This window comes from Sus scrofa, chromosome 5, assembly GCF_000003025.6.
Source record: "Sus scrofa isolate TJ Tabasco breed Duroc chromosome 5, Sscrofa11.1, whole genome shotgun sequence".
NCBI classification, from domain to species: domain Eukaryota; kingdom Metazoa; phylum Chordata; class Mammalia; order Artiodactyla; family Suidae; genus Sus; species Sus scrofa.
The window spans coordinates 34,526,510-34,549,700 of NC_010447.5; the positions used below are offsets into that span (position 1 = coordinate 34,526,510).

The 23,191-nt window shown below is 33.7% G+C and overlaps 1 protein-coding gene across 1 annotated transcript in view; it reads left to right on the top strand.

The window, feature by feature from the left end:
• Positions 1-22,459, top strand: part of CNOT2 (CCR4-NOT transcription complex subunit 2) — a gene marked incomplete at its 5' end in the record, with an annotated part of 78,058 nt that extends 55,599 nt beyond the window's left edge. The window contains 10 exon segments of the mRNA NM_001243417.1: positions 1,484-1,563; positions 4,347-4,472; positions 6,169-6,293; positions 7,269-7,389; positions 7,485-7,641; positions 10,279-10,340; positions 10,428-10,477; positions 12,616-12,716; positions 14,766-14,910; positions 21,658-22,459. Of these exon segments, the coding sequence (NP_001230346.1) occupies positions 1,484-1,563; positions 4,347-4,472; positions 6,169-6,293; positions 7,269-7,389; positions 7,485-7,641; positions 10,279-10,340; positions 10,428-10,477; positions 12,616-12,716; positions 14,766-14,910; positions 21,658-21,744 (1,054 nt within the window). The 3' untranslated portion in view covers positions 21,745-22,459.

The following is a 23,191-nucleotide window of genomic DNA, read 5'->3' on the forward strand; positions in this document are numbered from 1 at the left end:
TCCGTATTTTTTCACATTCTAGTTGTTTTTAAAAAATACTTTGTTTATAAATTGTCAATGAAATATGGGTCTCTTAATCCCTGCTTATTACTATTGGTAATTTCTATTTATTATGGAATGTTTCCATCTCAGTACTTATTCGATGTTTGAGGGTACCTATTTCAGCAATTCTAACATGCTATTAAACAAAACTTTCTATTAGCTTTTCTACTCTTCTCTAGAGTATTGTTTCACCAGCTGCATTATTTTATGAAAATACTGTTTGGCCATAGTTAGTTTTACAGATCTAGGCAAAAACAAAAAACCCTGCCATCTTCAAACAGTTTAACCTTACTCATAACACTAATACACTGTCTTTTATCAGATAGATGTTAAAGACGCATACTTTCATTGTCGTATTTGCCCTAATAATCCTTTTTGACATGCTTAATTACTTCTAGCCTTGCTTTAAATTCAATTTTATTTTTAAATTTTGTTTTCCCATGTTCAGGCTGATGTAAAAAAGGGAGGCTTTGGTAACTATTTACCAAGTAACAATGAAGAGATTTTTTTTTCTTTTCAAGTAGCTATAAGATAAGAATGATGTGTGTCAGAACACCGAATCAGTTAAAGGAAAGCTCTATTTAATTCAGGTCAACTAAATATTTAATGACTGCCTATTGTATCCTCCTAAGTGCTAAGGGCAGACGATTCAAAGATAAATATGACATGAACCTGCTGCCCATGAGGAGTTTATGCTCTAGTTGGCAAAGACAGACTGTATGAAAGAAGATCTTTTGTAAAAAGTAATAATAGCTGGGAGATGCTTTCATGGCTTGGCAGTTAACAAACCCGACTAGGGTCCAAGAGGATGCGGGTTTGATCCCTGGCCTCGCTCAGTGGGTTAAGGATCCGGCATTGCCGTGAGCTGTGGTATAGGCACAGTTGTGGCTTGGATCCTGTGTTGCTGTGGCTGTGGAATAGGCCAGCAGCTGTAACTCCAATTCAACCCCTAGCCTGGGAACTTCCTATGCCACAGGTGTGGCCCTAAAAAAAGCAAAAAAAAAAAGGAATAATAGCACATTTTACCAGTAGTGGAAGGAAAAATATTCAGAAACAGTATTTTTAAACTATATTGCCTGTTTTTGAGGTTATTTTTTTTCCAGTATGTCTAGTAAGTTGGCTCTCCAAATATACAAAATGGTACCTAAATCTCTCTTTTCCTCAAAGCTTATATAAATTCTGTGTTTTGGGGGGTTTTTTTGGTTTTTGGTTTTTTTTTTTTTTTTTTAATTCATCTGTTTAAGATGGTTTGGTTCCCAGTTGTTCATAGAGGGACTTTAGGGAAGCTTCAAATAAAAATTCAGCTCAGAAAAACAAAATTAGTAATTGTTTTTAAACATGTTGTTTTATATGAAGAGATCAAAAGTATACACTTTTGTTTTTCTTCATCTGAAAGTTAGTGTTCTCACTGTATATCTAAAATTATTTTCTGTGTACCCAGTATGTCTGGATTTGGAATGAACAGGAATCAGGCATTTGGAATGAATAACTCCTTATCAAGTAACATTTTTAATGGAACAGGTAAGCGTATTCTGGAGCTAGTACCCTGTGCAAATATGGTAGATCTTGAAATATAAAGCAATTTAACAACTAGTCTTAAAATATTAAGGGTTTTTTATGTTAAAGTGATATAGAATTTAATTTAGGGAGAATATGACAGGAAATAGGATTTAATTCAGTGAACATTGAGAGAGAAATATATTTTTTCACTTGGCATGGTAATAGCATAGTATTATAACATCAGGTTTATTTCCTTAACACCTGGAGAAAGCCTAACCATTAACTTAGTCTATATTTGTGCCTCAGAATCGTTTTTTTGCTTCAAGAGCTTTTTCTGTCCTCAGCCCTCATTACTACAGACTACACTAGGTTGAGTGGTATGACATTCTAGCTGTAGAGACCCAGGTTGAAGAAACCTTTAAAATTATATAGAGTACTTACAATTTTTTTTCCTTTTTAGGGCCGCACCTGTGGCACATAGAAGTTCCCAGGCTAGGGGTCGAATTTGAGCTGCAGTTCCTAGCCTATACCACAACCCCAGCAACGCAGGATTTGAGCCACATCTGTGATCTACGCTCAGCATGTTAGCAACACCGGCTTCTAACCACTGAGGGAAGCCAGGGATCGAACCTGCATCCTCAGACACTTTGTTGCGTTCTTAATCCGCTGAGCCACAGTGGGAGACTACAGTTTTTTTCAGTAGCTTTAGTAATACTGATTTTGTCATTTAAGTCTTGAAATTTTTTACCCAGTTTTATGTATAAAATTCAAAAATTTAATTACATGGAAAACCAATTCTAATTTTTATGATATTCCTCCAATCCGTTGATTCATTTCTTTTATCAGAAGAGGGTAGGAGGCTTTGCTGCTATTCTGCTTCAGGTTTCATCTTTTTCCACCCTTGTCTCCAGACCCCTCCCTTAGAAAGGAGATAAAGGATGTTGTTATTGTCATAGGGGCAAAAATGAATATGATTGTTAGGAGAAAACTACATGTAAAGGAAGCAGAAGGTGAAATTATGATCAGTGAAGTGGAGCCATGTGGAAACATGAGAAGATTTAGTAATGAAATGTCACTTGTGGCTATATCAGCTTTTGATTTTTAATGTTATTGTATGTTTAGCAGCATAGATTGACCAAATGAGACTTCAAAATTTCAAATTTTAGCATTCAGAATTTTGTGTTCTGATATGAATACCATATTCCATTGTTTCTCAAATGCACATTTTTTCATGTTTTAGTATCTTTGAAATTAGGCTGCTTATCATAGTTTAATTGCAAGTTGTTTTATTTCCTAAATGAACAAAGTAACAGTGTGTCTGACAGTGCCACCTTATATTCTGAATTATGGTTTATACCCTTCTTAAGTTTGAGAATAATTTTTAAAAGTCATTCTTAACTAAGTGTGTTTTACACTAGGGAAATTATTTCCAAGTCTTACCTTCAAAATAAAAATTTGTAGGTTAATAAACTCCATCTTAGAGGACCTGAAGATGTGAATTAAAAGATAGTATATAGAAAGTTTATAGTTAATTTGTAATCAAGTAATTCAAGCGAGATTACTTTTTAAATTAAGCATTACAATAAATTATTTCTATTGTTGCTTTTTTATATAGTATCTTTTTTAAATACAAAATTCATAAATTGCAGTTCTTTGAAAACAATGGTATGAATGATTTTATCTTTTATCCTTCATAATTTAACATTATCACCTGATTTGGAATATTAATAGACCATGTTTTTTTTAATCAACAAAGTAATCTTTAGTCCATAGTTTCTTTCTGAGATTCTTCTAATTACAAAACTTAGATAAAAATTCAAATTAACTGGGAAGAGGGAAAAATAGATTGAAAATGGTTATAATACACTAGATGAAACAGATTTAAGAAAACTATAGTGCAGACTAATTCTAAGGTCAAAAATTCTTTGAAAATTACGAATGTAAGATTATAAGGGTAATAAATAATAAACATTGAAAAGAGGTCAAGGTAATGATTAAAATAGGCAAAGTAGAAATGTTGGGCTAAATTTTATTTTTTTAAAGAAGCTGAATTTTTAAAATTGAGCGAAAATAAATTTTATTCAATATATATTTATTGAGCGCCTACTGTGTAATAGGTAATAAAAGCTGGGGTTTGTATCATAGTCCCATACAGTTCGGACACTAACCAGATGTGGGAACCCTACATATACCATACATTCTCCAGCCCTACTTACACCCTCACCTGCAAGACACACACTTTCTCCCTCCCTCCCTCTCTCTCCCTCTCTTTCTCCCCATCTCTCCCCTCATATACATGCACATTTGTGTATGGGACCAATAGATCATAGGACGAAAGAAATCCCTAGGGTTTCTGCTTTCTTTGCCTGTGCCTCCAATATGATTCAGGCCATTGGCAGGACGCGCTGTCATTATCACATCTGTGTTATAAATGAAGCTCCAGGTGTTCCAGGTACAACCTCTGCTTTTAGATGGCGATGAAAAGAGCAGTTTTATCACAACAGCCTCCCCTCTGGCTAACTAACATTTCACAAGGGAAATGTTACTCTTTATTCCCTATCTCAAGCCTCTAGGATTTGGGATTTTTATTATGCTAGTAGGTACATATTGCTTGGCTGAGATGTTCGTAAAGTTCTTCCACATGAGGTTGATCCCCAGATGTTTATTGTGTATTTATGTATACCAAATACAGTGCTGTACATGGTTTAAGAAGAAGGCACTATCATTTATATTATACTTGGTCTTTAATAATCTTTTTAAAATGTTTGTAGAACCAATAACTAGTGTTCTTTCCTATTATTTAGATGGAAGTGAAAATGTGACAGGATTGGACCTTTCAGATTTTCCAGCATTAGCAGACCGAAACAGAAGGGAAGGAAGTGGTAACCCAACTCCATTAATAAACCCCTTGGCTGGAAGAGCTCCTTATGGTAATTAAACTTTTTAATGATGTCCAGTGGAAACTTTGTGTTGTACAGAAGTACACACACACACGTGTACTCACATGTTTTTATGTGTTTTGTAGTCAGAATAGTGCAGTTTTATCAGAGTTGATAATGCAGAGTGCTTTTTCCTCCCGGGACACCAAAATAGTGTTCCATACTTAGTTTGTATGGAAACCCCAAAAGGAAATTATTGGTATTCAGATGTTTTTCTTCTTCTGGCATTTCTGCCTTAATACTAAACCTTAATGATTATTTGTAGTCTGCCTTTTCTCAGTTTGTCACATATTTTTTAAAAGAATGCATTCCCACATTCCTAGTAATTAATAAATTCTGGGATGATTTTTTTCTACATCTCTCAGCCTCCGCACTTTTGACATTTGAGTCACATAGTTCTTGTAAGCTGTCTTGTGCATTACAGAATGTTTACACATCCCTAAGCCTCTATTCGGTGCCAATAGCATCCTGTACCCCTACCCATACCACCTCCCCACCCCCCACTGTGAAAACCACAGGTATCTCCAGGTGTTGACAAATACCCCATGGGAGGAAAAGTTCCCTCCTCTTGAGAACTGCTCATGGGTCATGTCGTTTATGTAGTCTTTCGGTCACCCTTTTTACTGTCTTTAGTAAAGAAGAGATTTGGCTCATAGAACTAGACATAAAGATTATGTAACAGCTGTGTAACCATATTATTTTAATTCTTTGCACATAGTTGTTTCCTTTTGAGAGAATCTGATAAAGACCAGTAGCAGAAACAGTGAACTTAGAAGAGGGGTCATTTCATCACTTTTCTAAGAAAACTGTTTTCCCCATTTTCAACCAAGAAGAATTTCTCTGTCTTTCAGAATATGAATAAAAAATAATATGTGAAGAAGGGAAAAATTTATTATTCACATTCTAAAATTTCCTAATTAGTCTCCCCCCTAAAAAAAACCAAAATGATCTGCCCTGGAAGTTGAGTACCTAGCTACTTGATTCTCAGTTCAGACTCTAATGTTTTTAACCTTTCCTCATAGGTCCATTTTTTCATCCCTTTAATCATTCCCGTTGCTCTCCTTGGACCATCTCTAGTTTCTCCATATCGTTCTTGAATTGTGGAGCCCCAAACTGGATATTGTTCTCCAATAAGGGCCTGACTAATGCCAAGTATAGTGGGAGGATTACTTCCCAGTTCTTGCATGTTTTACATCTATTACATGGAGTCCAAGAAAATCTGAAATAATATGGAGTTGTTTTGTAATTGATTGCAATTTGCTCACTCTGTAAGTCACTTTCAAGTAGAATACTGATGTGTTCTTTTAAAATTTATTTTGTTCATTTGTTTTTGGCAGTTAACTGGTATTTATAATAGCTAGTCAGATATTAAAAGCACTTTTAAACTGAAAATTTTAATAATTATTACCAATATCAAATTATGTTTTTAAGCATCTATATATGACATTAGATTAGAATTATAGGATTATTACTTATTTCCCTTGTATTATTTTATGTATTTAGTTATTAATCAATATATAAAAATTTATTCATTGTTATCCAGAATACTCATTTTTTGAAGTGTGCTTTCAAAGCATAATAAGAAAATCCTTTTGGTATATTATCATGAGGAAAGTAAATTTTTATAATTTGTAGCAGTTTATCATAAATATCAATTGCAATTCTCTGAATTATTTTCATTACATAGTTGGAATGGTAACAAAACCAGCAAATGAGCAATCCCAGGACTTCTCAATACATAACGAAGACTTTCCAGCATTACCTGGTTCCAGTTATAAAGATCCAACATCAAGTAATGATGACAGTAAATCTGTAAGTAACTGAGAATTATGTGAGTTATGTAGTTTTTCCCCTTCAGATTTCTCTTCTATTAAGTTTTATAGACAAAATTAAGTACTATCACAAAATTGTTTATCTTGAATATCTGTAATCTAACTTCTGAAGAATGTGGGAAACCTGTATAACTTAGAAGATAGTCTATTTTTTTCCTATTTCATATAGGTTTGCCAATTTCTGTTGAACTTCTCAGAGTTAATTTAGACTTTTATTGTAGTCCCTGTCAGCTGGATCCCATGAAGTTTGATATTATAGCCTTCTAAGGAGCTGTGTTTTTCTTGAGTAAGTTTTCTCCTTGAAGAATCTTTATACACAATTTTATTCCTGTGTTGATTCAGCCAACTCAGCTTCCTCTTTCTGATTTAACGGATATGTTTATTTCTTCCACATTTCACTGAAAATAGTTTTTTATGTGTGTGTGTGATGGGAGTTTGTATATTTTTTTTTAAATAATTGATGAAGATTATTGGGTAAGAATTAAAATAAGTAAGAATTTTAAAAGTTCACATATTCTAACTTATCTTGGAGGTGTTTTATGGTAATATTTTAGGTAATGTACTGTGTTTTATATTTAGTTTATCTTCTGAATGAAGTATTGAGGAATGTAACCTCAAATGTACCCCAAAACATAAAGTTCTGAGATAGGTAGGGTTTTTTGTTTTGTTTTGTTTTGTTTTTTTTAAATCTGTGACTGAAAAGCTGAGATCAATATTTTTCATGTATTTCTTTAAATACTCAGATGTATGTAATACAGGATTTATTTGTATATCATGGGACATTTGTGGAAACACAAATTTCATGTAGAACAAAAATTTCATGTACTTGAAAAACAGGTAATAATTTACTACCAATTAAGTGTAATATAAAATGAATAGAAAGCTACTAATATATGAACTTGAAATGTTTATACCTAACAAATTTTAATGTCACATTTAATTTTTTTCGTGGTAGAATTTGAATACATCTGGCAAGACAAGTTCAAGTACAGATGGACCCAAATTCCCTGGAGATAAAAGTTCAACAACACAAAATAACAACCAGCAGAAAAAAGGGATCCAGGTGTTACCTGATGGTGGGACTCTATAAAATAATATCAAAGATACTATAGAATTCATATTTTTTACTTTTTCCTCAAAGATTAAAAATGACTATGTTTTTCTCATTCAGGTCGGGTTACTAACATTCCTCAAGGTATGGTGACGGACCAATTTGGAATGATTGGCCTGTTAACATTTATCAGGGCAGCAGAGACAGACCCAGGAATGGTACATCTTGCATTAGGAAGTGACTTAACAACATTAGGCCTCAATCTGAACTCTCCTGAGTAAGTTTTTTTCTTTTCTTCCACCTTTGTATATAATACCTCCCTGCATTTTTAAATTTTGTGTCATCAAATTACATTCTCTGCTGTCACTCATTGTTGCTGGTATCTACTGACTCTTGAATCATTCCTTCTATATTAGCTTCTAGATCATTCTCTCTTTATATTAATATTCCTCTTATCATTTGGCAGTTTCAGTATACATCCTTCCCAAATCCTAAAATCCTAGCTCCTTGAATTTCTCTTCTGCAGAACTCTTTCCCTGCATCATACCTCAGCTGCTCATTTCTTTGGTCATCCTTTTGACTTTGGCATTATTGGTAACCTCCCTTTCTCTGTGAGGTAATTAAATCTGTGCTACCATGTCACTTCTTGTTTCCATTTCTCTCCCTCAACTACTGGCTCCTATAATCATTAGATTCCACTGGGACCTTCAACCCATTGATTCTTCTACTTTCTAATGTTCCTCAGCATTCTTATGTCTCGTTCCCTTTGACCAACTCACTTCCTTCTCCAGTTAACTTCTGTGGTCAGTCATAATTTCTCATTTATATAAATCCCTGACTGCTCTGTCCCCTCTTGCTTTGTCATACCTGCATGGCAAAAACTTCAACTCGGTTATGTATCTGCTGATTCCATCCTTAGCCTGTGCTACTGAGCCTGGTTAGAGAAAAATTCACAACTTCACTGCTTGGTCTCATTTCACATTCATATCTGGGAACCCCAAGAATGGGCCCTTAATTCTGCCAACCATAATCAATGGACTGGCATGCCTAGTCCATTCATTCTTTTGTTCTCCCGTGCAGCTGTTTTACACTTGCCTCTTCAAACCCTGAGTGCTTTTCCCCCTGTGCTTACTTGCCAGGTAGTGAGTGACTTTGCTTTTTATTTCTACTTTACTAAGAAAGAAAGATGGAAACAATCAGAAGAGTGTCAGTATTGTCCTGCCTCAAAATCAGTTGCCTACAAATCATCTGCACCCACCTTACTCTTGTCTTCCACCCTGTTGTAGCCATGCTTTCTACTTAAAACCTCTCTTGAAAACTCAAAGAATCTAGTAATTGTTTGCATTTTGTTGAATTATTTCCATCAGCATACAAATACGCTGTTACTATGTTAACAAATATCTTCTCTTGATTCAGCTTATTCTACAAGTTATCACTCCCCCATTTATTCTCCTCTGAAGCAAAACTCTTCAAAAGAGCCATCTTTGTATCCTATTTGTCCTATTCTCTGTTAAACCCATTTCAGTTAGGATTTTGCCCTCATCAATTAAAACTGCTTTCTTCAAAGTCATCAAATGACCTCTGTTACTAGTTCAGCAGTCACTCTGGCAGCTAATCTTCTCTAACCAATCCGTAATGTTTGGCATAGTATAATCATCATTGCTGCATTGTTTTTTGCTGCTTTTGACTGCTCCCACCCTGGTTTAAATCACCATCTTTTTTTGTCTGGAGTCTCTCCTTGCCCTTTATAATCTTTGGTTCACATGGCAGCCAAGACAGTCTTTTTGTTTGTTTGGTTGGTTGGTTGTTTTTGTCTTTTTAGGGCCACACATGTGGCATATGGAGATTGCCAGGATAGGGGTCTAATTGGAGCTGTAGCCGCCAGCCTATGCAACAGCTACAGCAACGCCAGATCCTAGCTATGTCTGCAACCTACACCACAGCTCACAGCAACACTGGATCCTTAACCTACTGATGGAGGCCAGGGATTGAACCTGAAACCCCATGGTTCCCAGTTGGATTCATTTCCACTGTGCCACAACGGGAACTCTGAAGACAGTCCTTTTTGAATAAGTTAATTCTCTGCCCAATACTTAGTAAGGGTTTGTTGTTTTATTATGATTAAAACCCCCAAATCTTTATAGGCCTCCTAATCTCTACAGGGATGATCTGTGTCTCTTCTACCTATACCTCAACAGCTTGTCCCTTTTTTCACCCTGTTCCATCTTCAGTGGCCTTCCTGCTCTATACCTCATACATGTCAGTCATAACTGCATTGATTGCTTTAGCAGTTCCCTCTGACTAGAGTTATCTTCTGCCAAGTAACTAATAGTTATCTCCCTCATATCCTTCAGATCTTTGGTCACACATGACCTTCTAAATGAGACCTATCCTGACTACCCTATTTAATTATGCAAATAATCTTCCCTCCCTACCCCACCACTAACATGGAATATTATTTATATATTATGTAAATTGTTTTTGACTGCCTCCTTCCCAATCCACCATCCTCAACCAGAAAGTTTCATGTTATCAGTGATCTTTGTTGTGTTTGCTGATGTATAAGCACCTAGAACAGTGCCAGAAATATAATAGTAAATATTTGCTGATTTTGAACTTTTGTTTTTAATAATTACTGTTTTCTTTTTTCCTGGCCATATAAATAAGAAAGTAATTTTACTTGAGGGCATGGTGTTAATGAATTTAAAGCATTCTGAGTTGAGGTAATTGGGGGGGGGGGCCTTATTTCAATTTTCTGCTATGTAAGTCATAGTAAAAACAAAAAAAAATTAGAAGTTTAAAATATGCACATTTTACATTTGAAGTCATTATTTTTCCTGATTTCCTGAAATAAAATTAGATATCTTTTTTTCTACTTTGGACTTCAGAATGGTTTTTTTTTCCCCTTATTCAGAAATCTCTACCCCAAATTTGCATCACCCTGGGCATCTTCACCTTGTCGACCTCAAGACATAGGTAGGAAAATCTATTTGTTCATACCTTTTAAAAATGTATTTGTAACTGAGAATCAGTTAATAAGGCTTTTTTCATTTTATTATCCAGACTTCCATGTTCCATCTGAATACTTAACGAACATTCACATTAGGGATAAGGTGAGTATAGTTCATTATTCTACTCGGTCAGCATGAATTTGTCTATTTTCAGATGTTGTTTTTCAGTTTAGACAGCATAGTATTTTTGAAATAATTAGCAGAGCCTCAGGGTATGCTTTTGTATGTCCATTCCATTACATATGACAATTTTATTTCTTTTTTTGTTTATAATCCTGTGTTTTGATGAGGTCTGGGTTATATTTCTAAAATATTTTAGAAGTGATGTTAGAACCAGTAAAGTCTTCTTTTTTTTTTTTTTTTCCCGTCTTTTTGCCATTTCTGGGGCCGCTCCTGTGGCACATGGAGGTTCCCAGGCTAGGGGTCGAATTGGAGCTGTAGCCACTGGCCTACGCCAGAGCCACAGCAATGCGGGATCCGAGCCGCGTCTGCGACCCACACCACAGCTCATGGCAAGTTGGATTCATTAACCACTGAGCCATGACGGGAACTCCAGTAAAGTCTTTCTTATAGTTGTTAATAACAGATTACGACCATAACAACAGTTGATAGGAATAAACTAACTTGGAAAATGTGACCGATTTCCTTCTGGTCTCATTTTATGGCACATATCAGTAAGATTTTTCTGTACAAATATTACAGATACAGTGTTTTTAATGAAAAAAGTATATATATTTTAAAACTACAACCTTTGACTTTTTTCTATAATTTTTTTCTATTTTTTAATTACCTAAGTTTCTAGTTACAAAGCAGCTATTACTGGATTGCAGCTTTAATCTCTTTCTTTCTTTCTTTCTTTCTTTCTTTTTCCCTCCCTAGGAAAATAATACTTTTTGCTTTAAGGAAAAAGTACTAAGAATTCATTTCTGTTAAAAGTGCTATCTAGATTTTGATCATGTGAAAGGATGTAATTTTTTAAATATTATATATTTGTATTATACATATGTGTACAAATATGTGTAATATAAATATATATATAAATAAATGACAGTGTCCTGCATCTGTACCATGCAGTTGTGTAGTCAGATGAATGTTGTGGACAGGCAAGTAAAGAGATACACATATTTCTTAGTATGTCTTTTAATACTTGAGTAGTTGGAAGACAAGAAGTGTGAGATAGAGCTAGTTTTTTTCTGTCTGTGGATTGTGTGATTTGCTGCCACCTCCACTGTAGCACTCTCTTTTTTTTTTTTTTTTTTTTTTTTTTGCTCCAGTTACCTAAAGGTTCCAGAACCTTTTCTTATGCCAATTTAAGAAATAATAATTTAGGAGAATTTGTCACATGCAAGACTGCTGCCTGAATGGGAATAATATGAATGGAGAGAAAAATAACATTCAGAGAATATGTAACAACAGTTAAATAAACATTTAGATACAGGATTAGGTAAAGAGGTAAAATGTTTTCAGTTTGGTGAGTTTTTAATAAAGATTTATCTTAACATGAGAATTTGAGACTATTGAACGTGTTTGATATCAGTTATGTTTCTTCTTTGTGGAGGGACATATAAAGCAGTCATCTTTTAGTCATCCAGTTAAACAAAACAAAGAACTATCTTTTTGTGATTTTTGTACATATCTGTGACTTGCTAAAAGATACTTAACCAACTGGCTTTGTGGATCACTATGAGATGTAGGTTCAGTTAATAATACGTATGTCTTCTCTTTATCAGGAGCTCCACACCATGCATTCACCTGTCACTTATTTAATTTCATTTACAGTTTTAGTAATCCATATAGGTACCATTGACTACATTTTATAATCGAAAGTTCAGAGACATTAAACAACTTGGACATGGTCATACTAATAAGTAATAAAACTAGAACTTGAGTGTAAGCCCTGCATCTCTGAGCACAGTTTCACTATTAATTGCCACATTGAGTGTTAATAAAGAATAAAATAGTCAAGTGTTAGATCTTGTTTAAAAATTTTTATTTAACTTTTTCCCCATTAATATTATAAAATAGATATACCAGAAATATTGTTAAATGACTTTAATCATTTAAGTAGTGAAACGCCCCTTTAGAATTATATACTACCTCTATAATAATGTAATAACAGTTATCAACTACAAAGAGGTGATTTTGTTTTCGCTTTCTGTTTTTACTTTAGTGAAAGCAATTATATGTTGGGATTGTCAAACTTGTTTTACCTTTCAGAATAATTTATTTCTCTTTTCCAGCTGGCGGCAATAAAACTCGGTCGATACGGAGAAGATCTTCTCTTCTATCTCTATTACATGAATGGAGGAGACGTATTACAACTTTTAGCTGCAGTAGAGCTGTATGTTCAAAGTATTTTTTAAAAACTTTTGTATTTAGTGGATCTTGCTTATTCCAAAAGCTTCTATTTTAAAATGATGATGGCTTTAGTTTTTGTCTTTTGTTCGTAAAGTGGAAATATTCCTTCATTAAGAAATTTATTTTTACATTTAGTAATATTAAGTTAGACTGAAACCTTCTATTACCATTCTTCATATAAGTGGTAACATTATATTACCACTTTATACATAAAAAGAATTTCAAACTTAAATAACCCTAAGTTTGTAAGAAGGCAGAATCAACTTGATTCGTGAATTTGGTGAATCTAATTTTTAATAAATATATGAAGTATAAGATATGGGTTCGTAACTGTGGCTCATCTTACTCCTTGTGGGAACCATGTGTTAATGACAACAAATTTCATCATTTAATAAATATTTATTATTACATGGGCAAGGCACTGTGCATATATCTTATGAGTTTTGAAGTATTGATGAAGTCCACATTCATTTTCAGAAGCCTATTAGCCAACTCGACGCTTCTCTTGTGGCACAGCAGGTTAAGGATCCGGTGTTATCACTACAGTGGCTCCAGTCACTGCTGTGGCACGGGTTTGATCCCTGCCCCAGGAACTTCCACATGCTGTGTGTGCTGCCAAAACAAAAAAAAAAAGCCTATTGGCCAACTTAAGTAAATTAGTATTAAGAAACTGGTCCATTGAATACTTTTTCTGAGCATTTCTGTTTTTACCTGATGCTCTAAAAAATAAAAATTAAGTGTGTCATTTCTTATATGTCCAGTTGGTAACATTTTGTTACCAATACACTATTATGTTTAGCCTTTGAGTGAATTGTTACTAAAAACTTAAGATATGATTAGGAGACCATTTAATAGGTTTAAGTATTTTATAATACTCCAAATAGTATTTCTATAAGTGGTCTTGGATCAGATATTTTAAAATGTAAAATTCACTGTGTTGATAATAAATTGTTTTTCATTTCTCAATTGAGAATTTGGGTTTTTTTTTCCATGTTTTACCTCATTTTTTGTAAGATAGCAATTGTTAACCTGTTCATTTTAATTTATTTGTAAGTAAATAAATTCATCAGTCATTCATCCATCCATCACTGGCAGTTCTGTCTCATATCTTATTTATGTCTAAAAATATATAAACATATATAAAACATAGATCTTAAAAAACCCTTAATATTGATTAGAAAGTATATGTTTACATGGAGGTTTGTTCTACCAGAGATCTTTTTGTGTGTGTAAATAAAAAAGTAATACGAATTTTCAAAGTGGAGTTCCTGTCGTGGCTAAGCAGAAACGAATCTGACTAGCATCCGTGAGGACTCAGGTTCGATCCCTGGCCTTGCTTAGTGGGTTAAGGATCTGGCATTGCCATGAGCTGTGGTGTAGGTCTCAGATGTGGCTCGGATCCTGCATTGCTGTGGCTGTGGCATAGGCTGGCAGCTACAGCTCTGATTTGACCTCTAGCCTGGGAACCTCCAAATGCCATGGGTGCGGCCCTAAAAAGACAAAAAAAAAAAAAAAAAAAAGAATTTTCAAAATGGATTTTTTTATTTTCAACATAGTTACAAATTTTCTGTGAATTTAAGTAATTCAAATAGGCTTTGTATTTAGTTTCTTAAAAGATAATACAAATAGTGGTTGGGGTTTTCGATTGCTTTAATAGCTGTCTCAATTTCTATTGAATATTAAGAACAAGAACCAAGTGAAGTTTCTAGAACACAGTGTATCTTTATTTGGTCTGCCAAAGTTTTTATTACATTGCTCATAGAGCTTCTAAGATCTCATTTTGTTTGCATAAAAAATTTCTTCAGTTAAATAATGATGTGTGTGTTACTTAAAAGAGTGTGGTTTTGGACAAATGAGGAAAAGTGTTTTCCTATTTTTACTAGGGTTGTACTTAGTAAAAACAAGGGTAAAGAAGCATCAATATTTATGTATTTCAGGTGTGATTATTTTATGAAAAATGTTTTACAAACTTGTAGAAAATGATGTGAGCCACAGGAAAAAATTAATTGTCTTTTTCTCTTAAAAATTAAAGTTTTAACCGTGATTGGAGATACCACAAAGAAGAACGAGTATGGATTACCAGGGCACCAGGCATGGAGCCAACAATGAAAACCAATACATATGAGAGGGGAACATATTACTTCTTTGACTGTCTTAACTGGAGGAAAGTAGCTAAGGTATATTTTTTTCCATGTGCAAATGTGTAAATGTATAAATCTAGATTTTTAAAAGCAAGTGTACTCTTATCTGTTTTATGTACCGATTCATCCATTCCAATAATGTGCTGGATATTTACTGAGTCTTTTGTCTCCATCTCTTTGGCTTGAACTCTAGAAAAGTATCTGGAAATAGTTCATTTCACCTGTAGTTAGGAAAATGATTGAATTTGGTAAGAAATTTTGTAATTTTTCACAAGCCTTGGTAACATTTGAAATATTTTTGTGTCTACTCAGTTGTAAAATAAAGATACCCTCTTGCAATCCCAGTCATGTATTCTTATATTATTACTTTAAGCAAATATGAGCTTTTCCTAAAACCTGTATATAAATAGAAGTAGGCTTTTTAAACTTGCACTCACTGCATGAAAGATGCTTGATCTTTTATTTGCAAGTGATAAAATGAAAGGAAATTATAAGCATTAACATGATTGTTCCTTTCACTAGTAAGCTAAATATTTAGGGAACGAGTAGAAAAAGTTGTTTTGGTTTGCAACTTTTCTTCAGAAAAAATACCTTTCTAACTGTCCCATGTGCACAATTTTCATCACTGTTAGAGAGTATTACACATTTGTGTTAATTCCTTATATATGTAAATAGTCAACCTAGTAGGAAATATAACACACATTATCTGATTTCATAACTCCAGGATTACTCTGAAATCTTTTTCCATTGATGAATCTTAGGATTAAAAACTAAAGAGTTAGTTTGTTTATTTTAAATAATTTAAAATGGAAAATTATTTCTTAACAGTTCATGGGATAATTTTAGTTGTTGGTTTGGGTATTTTGGGTTTTTTAAATTTTGAATCAGCTTTACTAAACTCAGGGTAAAACATTTTTAAAAGACAGTGTAAAATGCTTACCAGATAATTATTACAAAATTTTTCATAACAAGAACTTCATATAAAACATGAAAAAGAAATAGATGGGCCCAACCAAAAAACCCAAAAGAAGACACATAAAAAAGGTTAGATTTTGTTTGTCTTTTTAACCCACGATATATGGAGGTTCCCAGGCTAGGGGTTGAATCAGAACTGTAGCTGCCGGCCTACACCACAGCCACAGCAATTCAGGATCCGAGTTGCATCTGCAGCTCACGGCAACACCGGATCCTTAACCCACTAAGTGAGACCAGGAATCAAACCCAGAACCTCATGGTTCCTAGTTAGATTTGTTTCCACTGCACCATGATGGGAACTCCCCTTTTTTTTTTTTTTTTTTTTTTTTTTGTCTTTTTTATCATTATTATTTTTGGGTAGTTCTCAATGGTAAATATCATTACTTCTCAGACCAGGTCTATATTATACCCTGCATTTCAGCTGTTTTAACAATTCTAATTAATATGTATGTCTTGATTTCGAAAGATAGATTTATGACCTAAACTTTTGGTTGAATAGAAATAAGTACATTAATTCCAAATAGTATACAGTATATGTATGTTACCTGTTCTTTATAAAATAGTGAATTTGAAAGCTCCAGGGCTTGAATTTTAATCCCTGTTTCTGCTGTTTATACTTTGACCTTCTGAAAGTTTCCTTTCCATGCCTACTTCCTTATCTTTTAAATCAAAATGGATTTTTGCCTCTAGATTATCATGAAGATTAAAATTACACACACACATATACACTGAGTACAGTGCTTGGCATATACTGGGTATTTGATACAGGAGAATAGTTGTAGTAGTAACTGATTGTTGTTAGGTTAATGAGTGGTTCTCAAACTTTAACTTGCATCAGAATTACCTGGAGGCCTTGTTAAAACAGATTGCTGGGCTGTGCTTCCACTGTTTCTGGTTCAGTGAGTCTGTGAATGGGACCTGAGGATTTGCATTTCTAACAAGTTCCCAAGTGATGCCAGTGATGAAGCTGGTCTTTGTATGGAGCCATAGTTTGAGTACCTCTTAGCTTGTTCTACAAGAAAGAAAGAGTAGATTTGGAGGGGAAAAATTCTAGTAGTACATAACTGAAGTTTTTTTTCTGTTCAGTTGAAGCTTTTTGCTCAATATCATTTACAAATTATTTTAAAATATGTGCAAAAAGAAATGGATGTTTGCAATAGATACATAATTTTAGTTGGATATATCTGAAGAAATCAACTTATGTGAAAAGAAAATCAGTTTTCTAAAACCGAGTTCTCCCTGTAAAGTTAAATATTCAGAAAGACGAGTCCCCATTGTGGCTCAGCGGTAACGAACCCGGCTAGTATCCATGAGGATGCGGGTTCGATCCCTTGTCTCGCTCAGTGATCTGGCATTGCTGTGAGCTATGCTGTAAGCCAGCAGCTACAGCTCCGATTCAACCCCTAGCCTGGGAAATTCCATACACTGTAGGTGTGGCCCTAAGAAACAAAAAAACAAACAAAATATTCAGAAAGAACTTGAACATTAAAAAGACTTAATTAATTTCCAACAAAAGCAACTCCTCAGTCAGGTAAATGTCTCTTTAAAGAAAAGTATTTGTACGTATATATGGGTGTGTATATAAAATAATTTTAGGGAGTTGCCGTCGTGGCGCAGTGGTTAACGAATCCGACTAGGAACCATGAGGTTGCGGGTTCGATCCCTGCCCTTGCTCAGTGGGTTAACGATCCAGCGTTGCCGTGAGCTGTGGTGTAGGTTGCAGACTCGGCTCGGATCCCGCGTTGCTGTGGCTCTGGTGTAGGCCGGTGGCTACAGCTCCGATTAGACCCCTAGCCTGGGAACCTCCATATGCCGCAGAAGTGGCCCAAAGAAATAGCAAAAAGACAAAAAATAATAATAATAATTTTACCCAGTTTGATTTCTCCTATATATAGTTGAAATTTTATCTTAACTTTTACCTTTAAAATTTTTAGCTGTGAAGTTGGAAAAAAAAATTGAGAAATATAAATATTAAACTATTTTCAAGAAATTTCTCTTAAGGTAATATTCTGTCCACTCACCCTGATGCTCGTCAACAAAATTATTTTCATAGTGATGAAAGTAAGCAGAAATACTGGCTTCTATCAAGTATTAATATGTAGCTCACTTCTTTTGATTATACTAAAAAACAAATTCATGGACTTAAAACTTTCTAAGTTGTACTATATTCACAGAATAAACTCTTAGACAAGCTTCTGGGTTTTTAGTTTTTTTGGTTTCTTTTTTTTTTTGAGGATATTTTCAGTGTTTTTCCATAAATTGGATTAGGAATTAAATTTATTTCCAGGAGTTCACATCCTAGCTCAGCAGAAATGACTCTGACCAGCATCCATGAAGATGCAGGTTCAATCCCTGGCCTCACACTCAGTGGGTTAAGGATCTCGCGTTGCCATGAGCTGTGGTGTAGGTCACAGACGTGGCTCGGATCCAGTGTTGCTGTGGCTGTGGCATAGGCCAGTGGCTACAAGCTCTGATTCGACCCCTAGCGTGGGAACCTCCATACGCTGTGAGTGCAGCCCTTAAAAAAAAAGGAAAAAAAAATTTATTTCCATAGTATATTTATTAACAGAAAAATCCTTTGAGGTGCCATGATGCCATGTCCCAAGTCAAAGTCCCCATCTGTTAAGTGGGTATAGTTTATTATTCACAGGTAAAAAATATTCATTAAACAGCTTCAACTCATAAGAAGCCTTCATATGAATTAGTATTATAAGTAATAGCTTGATGTGATGGTATCATTGAAGAGTATTGACCTGATTTAGACCATAATCATGTCTTTAGTCATAATCTTTTATGAGATTCTTTTTCTTTTGCAAATCACTTAATATTTTCTGAGAATTGAAGAACTACATTTATTAAGGTATTGGATTATTTAAATTGAAGTATTTCTTATCCCTGAAAATTCTGTGAGTTCTAGGATTCAGCCCATTATTTAAAGAATTTTCTATATTTCAATAATGTCAGAAAAATTTTGACACCATATTTGCATATTCTTAACTTTTAGATAATCTTGATTTGTCAGCAGACTTTGTAGTCTGTCCTTTGTAATTTAGCAAGAATTATTCAATATCCCATTAATTTAAAACATTTTATAGTATATATAATCTCAGTGAGTAAAATTTAAGTAATTTCATCCACAGAAAATTTTTAGGTGAGAGAGTTTCCCCTATTATTAATAGCTTTCTCAGACTAAAGACTTAAAATGTTTCAGAATTCCTTCAGTCTGATTTCACCTTGTAGGTCCAACACTGAATAGAATTTTTAATGCTTGGGATTCTTTATCATTTCACAACTTGCTTATAAATGTGATCTTTAGTACCTAGAATGCTTTCTAGCTTTTTAAACTACAAAAGTATAATCTAAAAATATTTTTTCCATTAAAACAAATACATGCATAGAACTTTTAATTCCCAATCTTTGAATATTTAAAATATAAGTGTTCTATTACTAAAACAAATGAAGAAAACTTGTGTTTGTTGATTCATCTGCCATTAATTACATACCTACTGGGGGCCTGGCAGCTCAGTATTCTAGGCAGTAGGTAGTGATATACAAAACAAACTTCTTGTCCCCTCCACAGATTATATAAAGGTGTGTGTGTTTTGTGTGTACATATACACATGTAAAAAAAGATACTATCAATCAGTAGTCAAAGTTAGGGAACAAAGAGAGTGTAGGCTTTATGTCTTTTAGAAGAATAAAAATACATAGAAAACAAACAAAAGATCTTATAAATGGGAGACAAAAATTGACCTTTTTAACTTAGGAATTTCTGACATACCAGATCTTTAAGATTTTCTGAATTATGTTAAAATATTTATGTTCTTTCAGTTTAAACTAATTTTTTTTAATATGTAGTGGGGGAAATGTGTACACTGATGAAGTTACTCTAGTTTAAATTCTAATGATACAGTGTAGTTCACCAGTGCACAACAATGAGGACAGGACAATTGAACAGAATTTTAATTTATATAACTTAGTGGGATGTTTGATTTGTCAGTTATAAGTAGACTTATTAGTTATAAGTAATTACACATATTTATCTTATTGCATGTCCAGTTTATCTTATTACACATATTTATCATATTACTTATAAGTAATTACACATATTTTGGACCTGAAATGCCAGTTTTTTATTTCCAAAAGAATGATACAAAAAGAAGATATTTTGTCTACTAATTTGGGTATTCAGTTTCATTCAGCCAGGCAGTAAAATTCTTTTAAATCCTAGCAGGGGTAGGAAGAAAGTGTTGCCTATACATTGCATTAGGGAGGCTAATTTAGGCTAATTAGGGAAGCTAACGATTATGATGGTGATTCTAGTGTTTGCTAGTTTTACTGACAAGCAGATAACTTCTTTAGTTAACACTAAAAAAGTGAACCTTTTGAAAGTCATCACAGCGTGTCTTTATAAACATTTGGACTAAATTTTTTTAACATTTCTGGATAGGGGTGTAATTTTAAAAGTATTCTTTAAAAAAGAGTATGTTATAGTAGAAAAAATGGCTATCACAGAGGTCTGATCCTAATCATAGACCTGCCACTTATTGTATGACTTGGGCAAGTTACTAATTTTCCTCTGATGCAAAATGAAGATAATGACATCGACTTTACAGAGTTACAAAGATGAGACTAAAATTAGCTGTGTCTCTAGTTTTGACACATATTAGGCTTTGATAAATTATACCTGCTATTTCTTTAATTGTTAATATCCTTAAATTTTAAATACTTGGTTTTATATCTCAAAATTTAATCACGATGACCTATGTTTTCATTTTAATTTAATAATAAAATTGCCACTGAACTTAATAATGGAAAGTCTATTATGGGATTTTAAGTAAGACAGATAAAATATGCTAAGTTGTGATGCTAACCTTACTTGTTGGCTTTAATACATAGCACATGCTAAGGTTCATGTTTTAAATGAGATTAACTAAGATAGTTTGTGCTACTTGAATTCAGTTTGTAGAATCAATAATTTTAGAACCTCTAGCTTTTGGGATTTACAAAGGTATGTTTTTTGGTTTTTTTAATATACAAAAAAGTCATATTCTGCATCTCTTGATCTTGGGAAAGTATCAAGAAAAAATTACTTCACCATTCTTAAATTTTAAAACTTATGTAGTGTTTTGAAAATTTAATTTAAAAAAGCTGTGTAGTTCATCTTCAAATCTACAAAACCACTGTCTAGTTTGGGGTGACTGTTAAAGCTTTTCAAGGTTTTAGGTTTGTGAAATCGGAAGTCGAGAGACATGTGAGTTTTCAGTTCATTGTTTTCCCCAGACAATGAGTTTAGGACAACATTAATGTTTGCTTTTTCTTTTTTTTATTTATTTTTTTTAATTTTTATTTATTTATTTATTTTTTAGGACATGCAATAAGATAAATTGGAAAATCCTTTATTCCTAAATTTTTTTCATGGAAAAAAGTAAATTTTTAAGTTTATATTTCATTGAAGGTAGTTTTAAGATAACTTCCAATGCTTTTTATTAGTGATACAGCAGTGGTCCCTTCAGATTTTATTTTTGAGCCAAAAAAATGCAGAGTTTCAGTGTCATAGATGTTCATGACTAGTCTATGATGTTTATACACAAAGTCTACATTTTTGTACTTGCCAGATAGAAACTATACAGCACATTATTTTTCTTTTCCAAGCTGTATTTTACTTAGAAAAAGAGTTGGTATATCTCTGTTCATTCTCAGACATGTAGATATTTTATTTGTTCATAAATAATAAAATATATTTTGACAAAAATCTGAGATCAGAGGGAGAGGAAATCATCTAAATTTTTAAATTTGGTTTTATAGGAGTTCCATCTGGAATATGACAAATTAGAAGAACGGCCTCACCTGCCATCCACCTTCAACTACAACCCTGCTCAGCAAGCCTTCTAAAAAAAAAGACTTCCCTTTTCTTGGGGTATGGCTGTCTCAGCACAATACTCAACATAACTGCAGAACTGATGTGGCTCAGGCACCCTGGTTTTAATTCCTTGAGGATCTGGCAATTGGCTTACGCAAAGGGTCACCATTTGAGGTCCTGCCTTACTAATTATGTGCTGCCCAACAACTAAATTTGTCATTTGTTTTTCTCTAGTTCGAGCAGGGTCTGAATTTTTTCATTTATTTTCTTTTTTTGCCAGCAAACAGACTTGGGTCTGTAAAAACAAGCAAGTACACTGACAGAAGTTTACCATTTAGTTTTGAAAATGTAAAAAAGAAAACCCACAAGAGACTCAACAAAATTAGACCACAAAATTTGCATTGTTCATTGTAGCACTATTGGTAATAAAATAACAAATGTTTGTGCATTTTTATGTGAAGATCCTTCTCGTATTTCATTTGGAAAGATGAGCAAGGTCTGCTTCCTTCATTTTACTTCCCCTTCTGTTTTTGAAAGGCAGTTTCGCCAAGCTTAACGCAAGAGTATCTGACTGTTTAGAAGAAAGATATTGCCACAACCTCTGGTTGGTTTCCAGGGTTGTGTTATTACTGAGCTTCATCTTTCCAGAATGAGCAAAACACTGTCCAGTCTTTGTTACGATTTTGTAATAAATGTGTACATTTTTTTTAAATTTTTGGACATCACATGAATAAAGGTATGTATGTACGAATGTGTATATATTATATATATGACATCTATTTTGGAAAATGTTTGCCCTGCTGTACCTCATTTTTAGGAGGTGTGCATGGATGCAATATATGAAAATGGGACATTCTGGAACTGCTGGTCAGGGGACTTTGTCGCCCTGTGCACTAAAGGGCCAGATTTTCAGCAGCCAAGGACATCCATACCCAAGTGAATGTGATGGGACTTAAAGAAGTGAACTGAGACAATTCACTCTGGCTGTTTGAACAGCAGCGTTTCATAGGAAGAGAAAAAAAGATCAATCTTGTATTTTCTGACCACATAAAGGCTTCTTCTCTTTGTAATAAAGTAGAAAAGCTCTCCTCACTGCAGTGTTGACTTTGATTTGAAATTGTGGAATTACTTCTTCAACATGAAAAATAGAGGAAAAAGCTTAAAGTTTTACAACTGAATGGTGTGACTGAACAATTTAAAACGTAGTAGTCTTCTTTTCAGCTTTTGATGGGTCATTTAATGGAACCATATACCATTTAGGTTAAAATGTAGACATTCTTAATATTAACCAAGTTCAAAACAGGGAAAACTATTTTCTAAATTATGGCAACGTTAGAAATAAAACTTCTTGAACACTCTTGACACCCAATCAGATTACTTTTGTGAGAAGTATATGAGAAGTTTCTTGATAAACCTTTGAGGTATATCTTAAGTGATGTATAAGTTAAAGTAAGCCAAAGAGGAGTAGGATAGACTTTC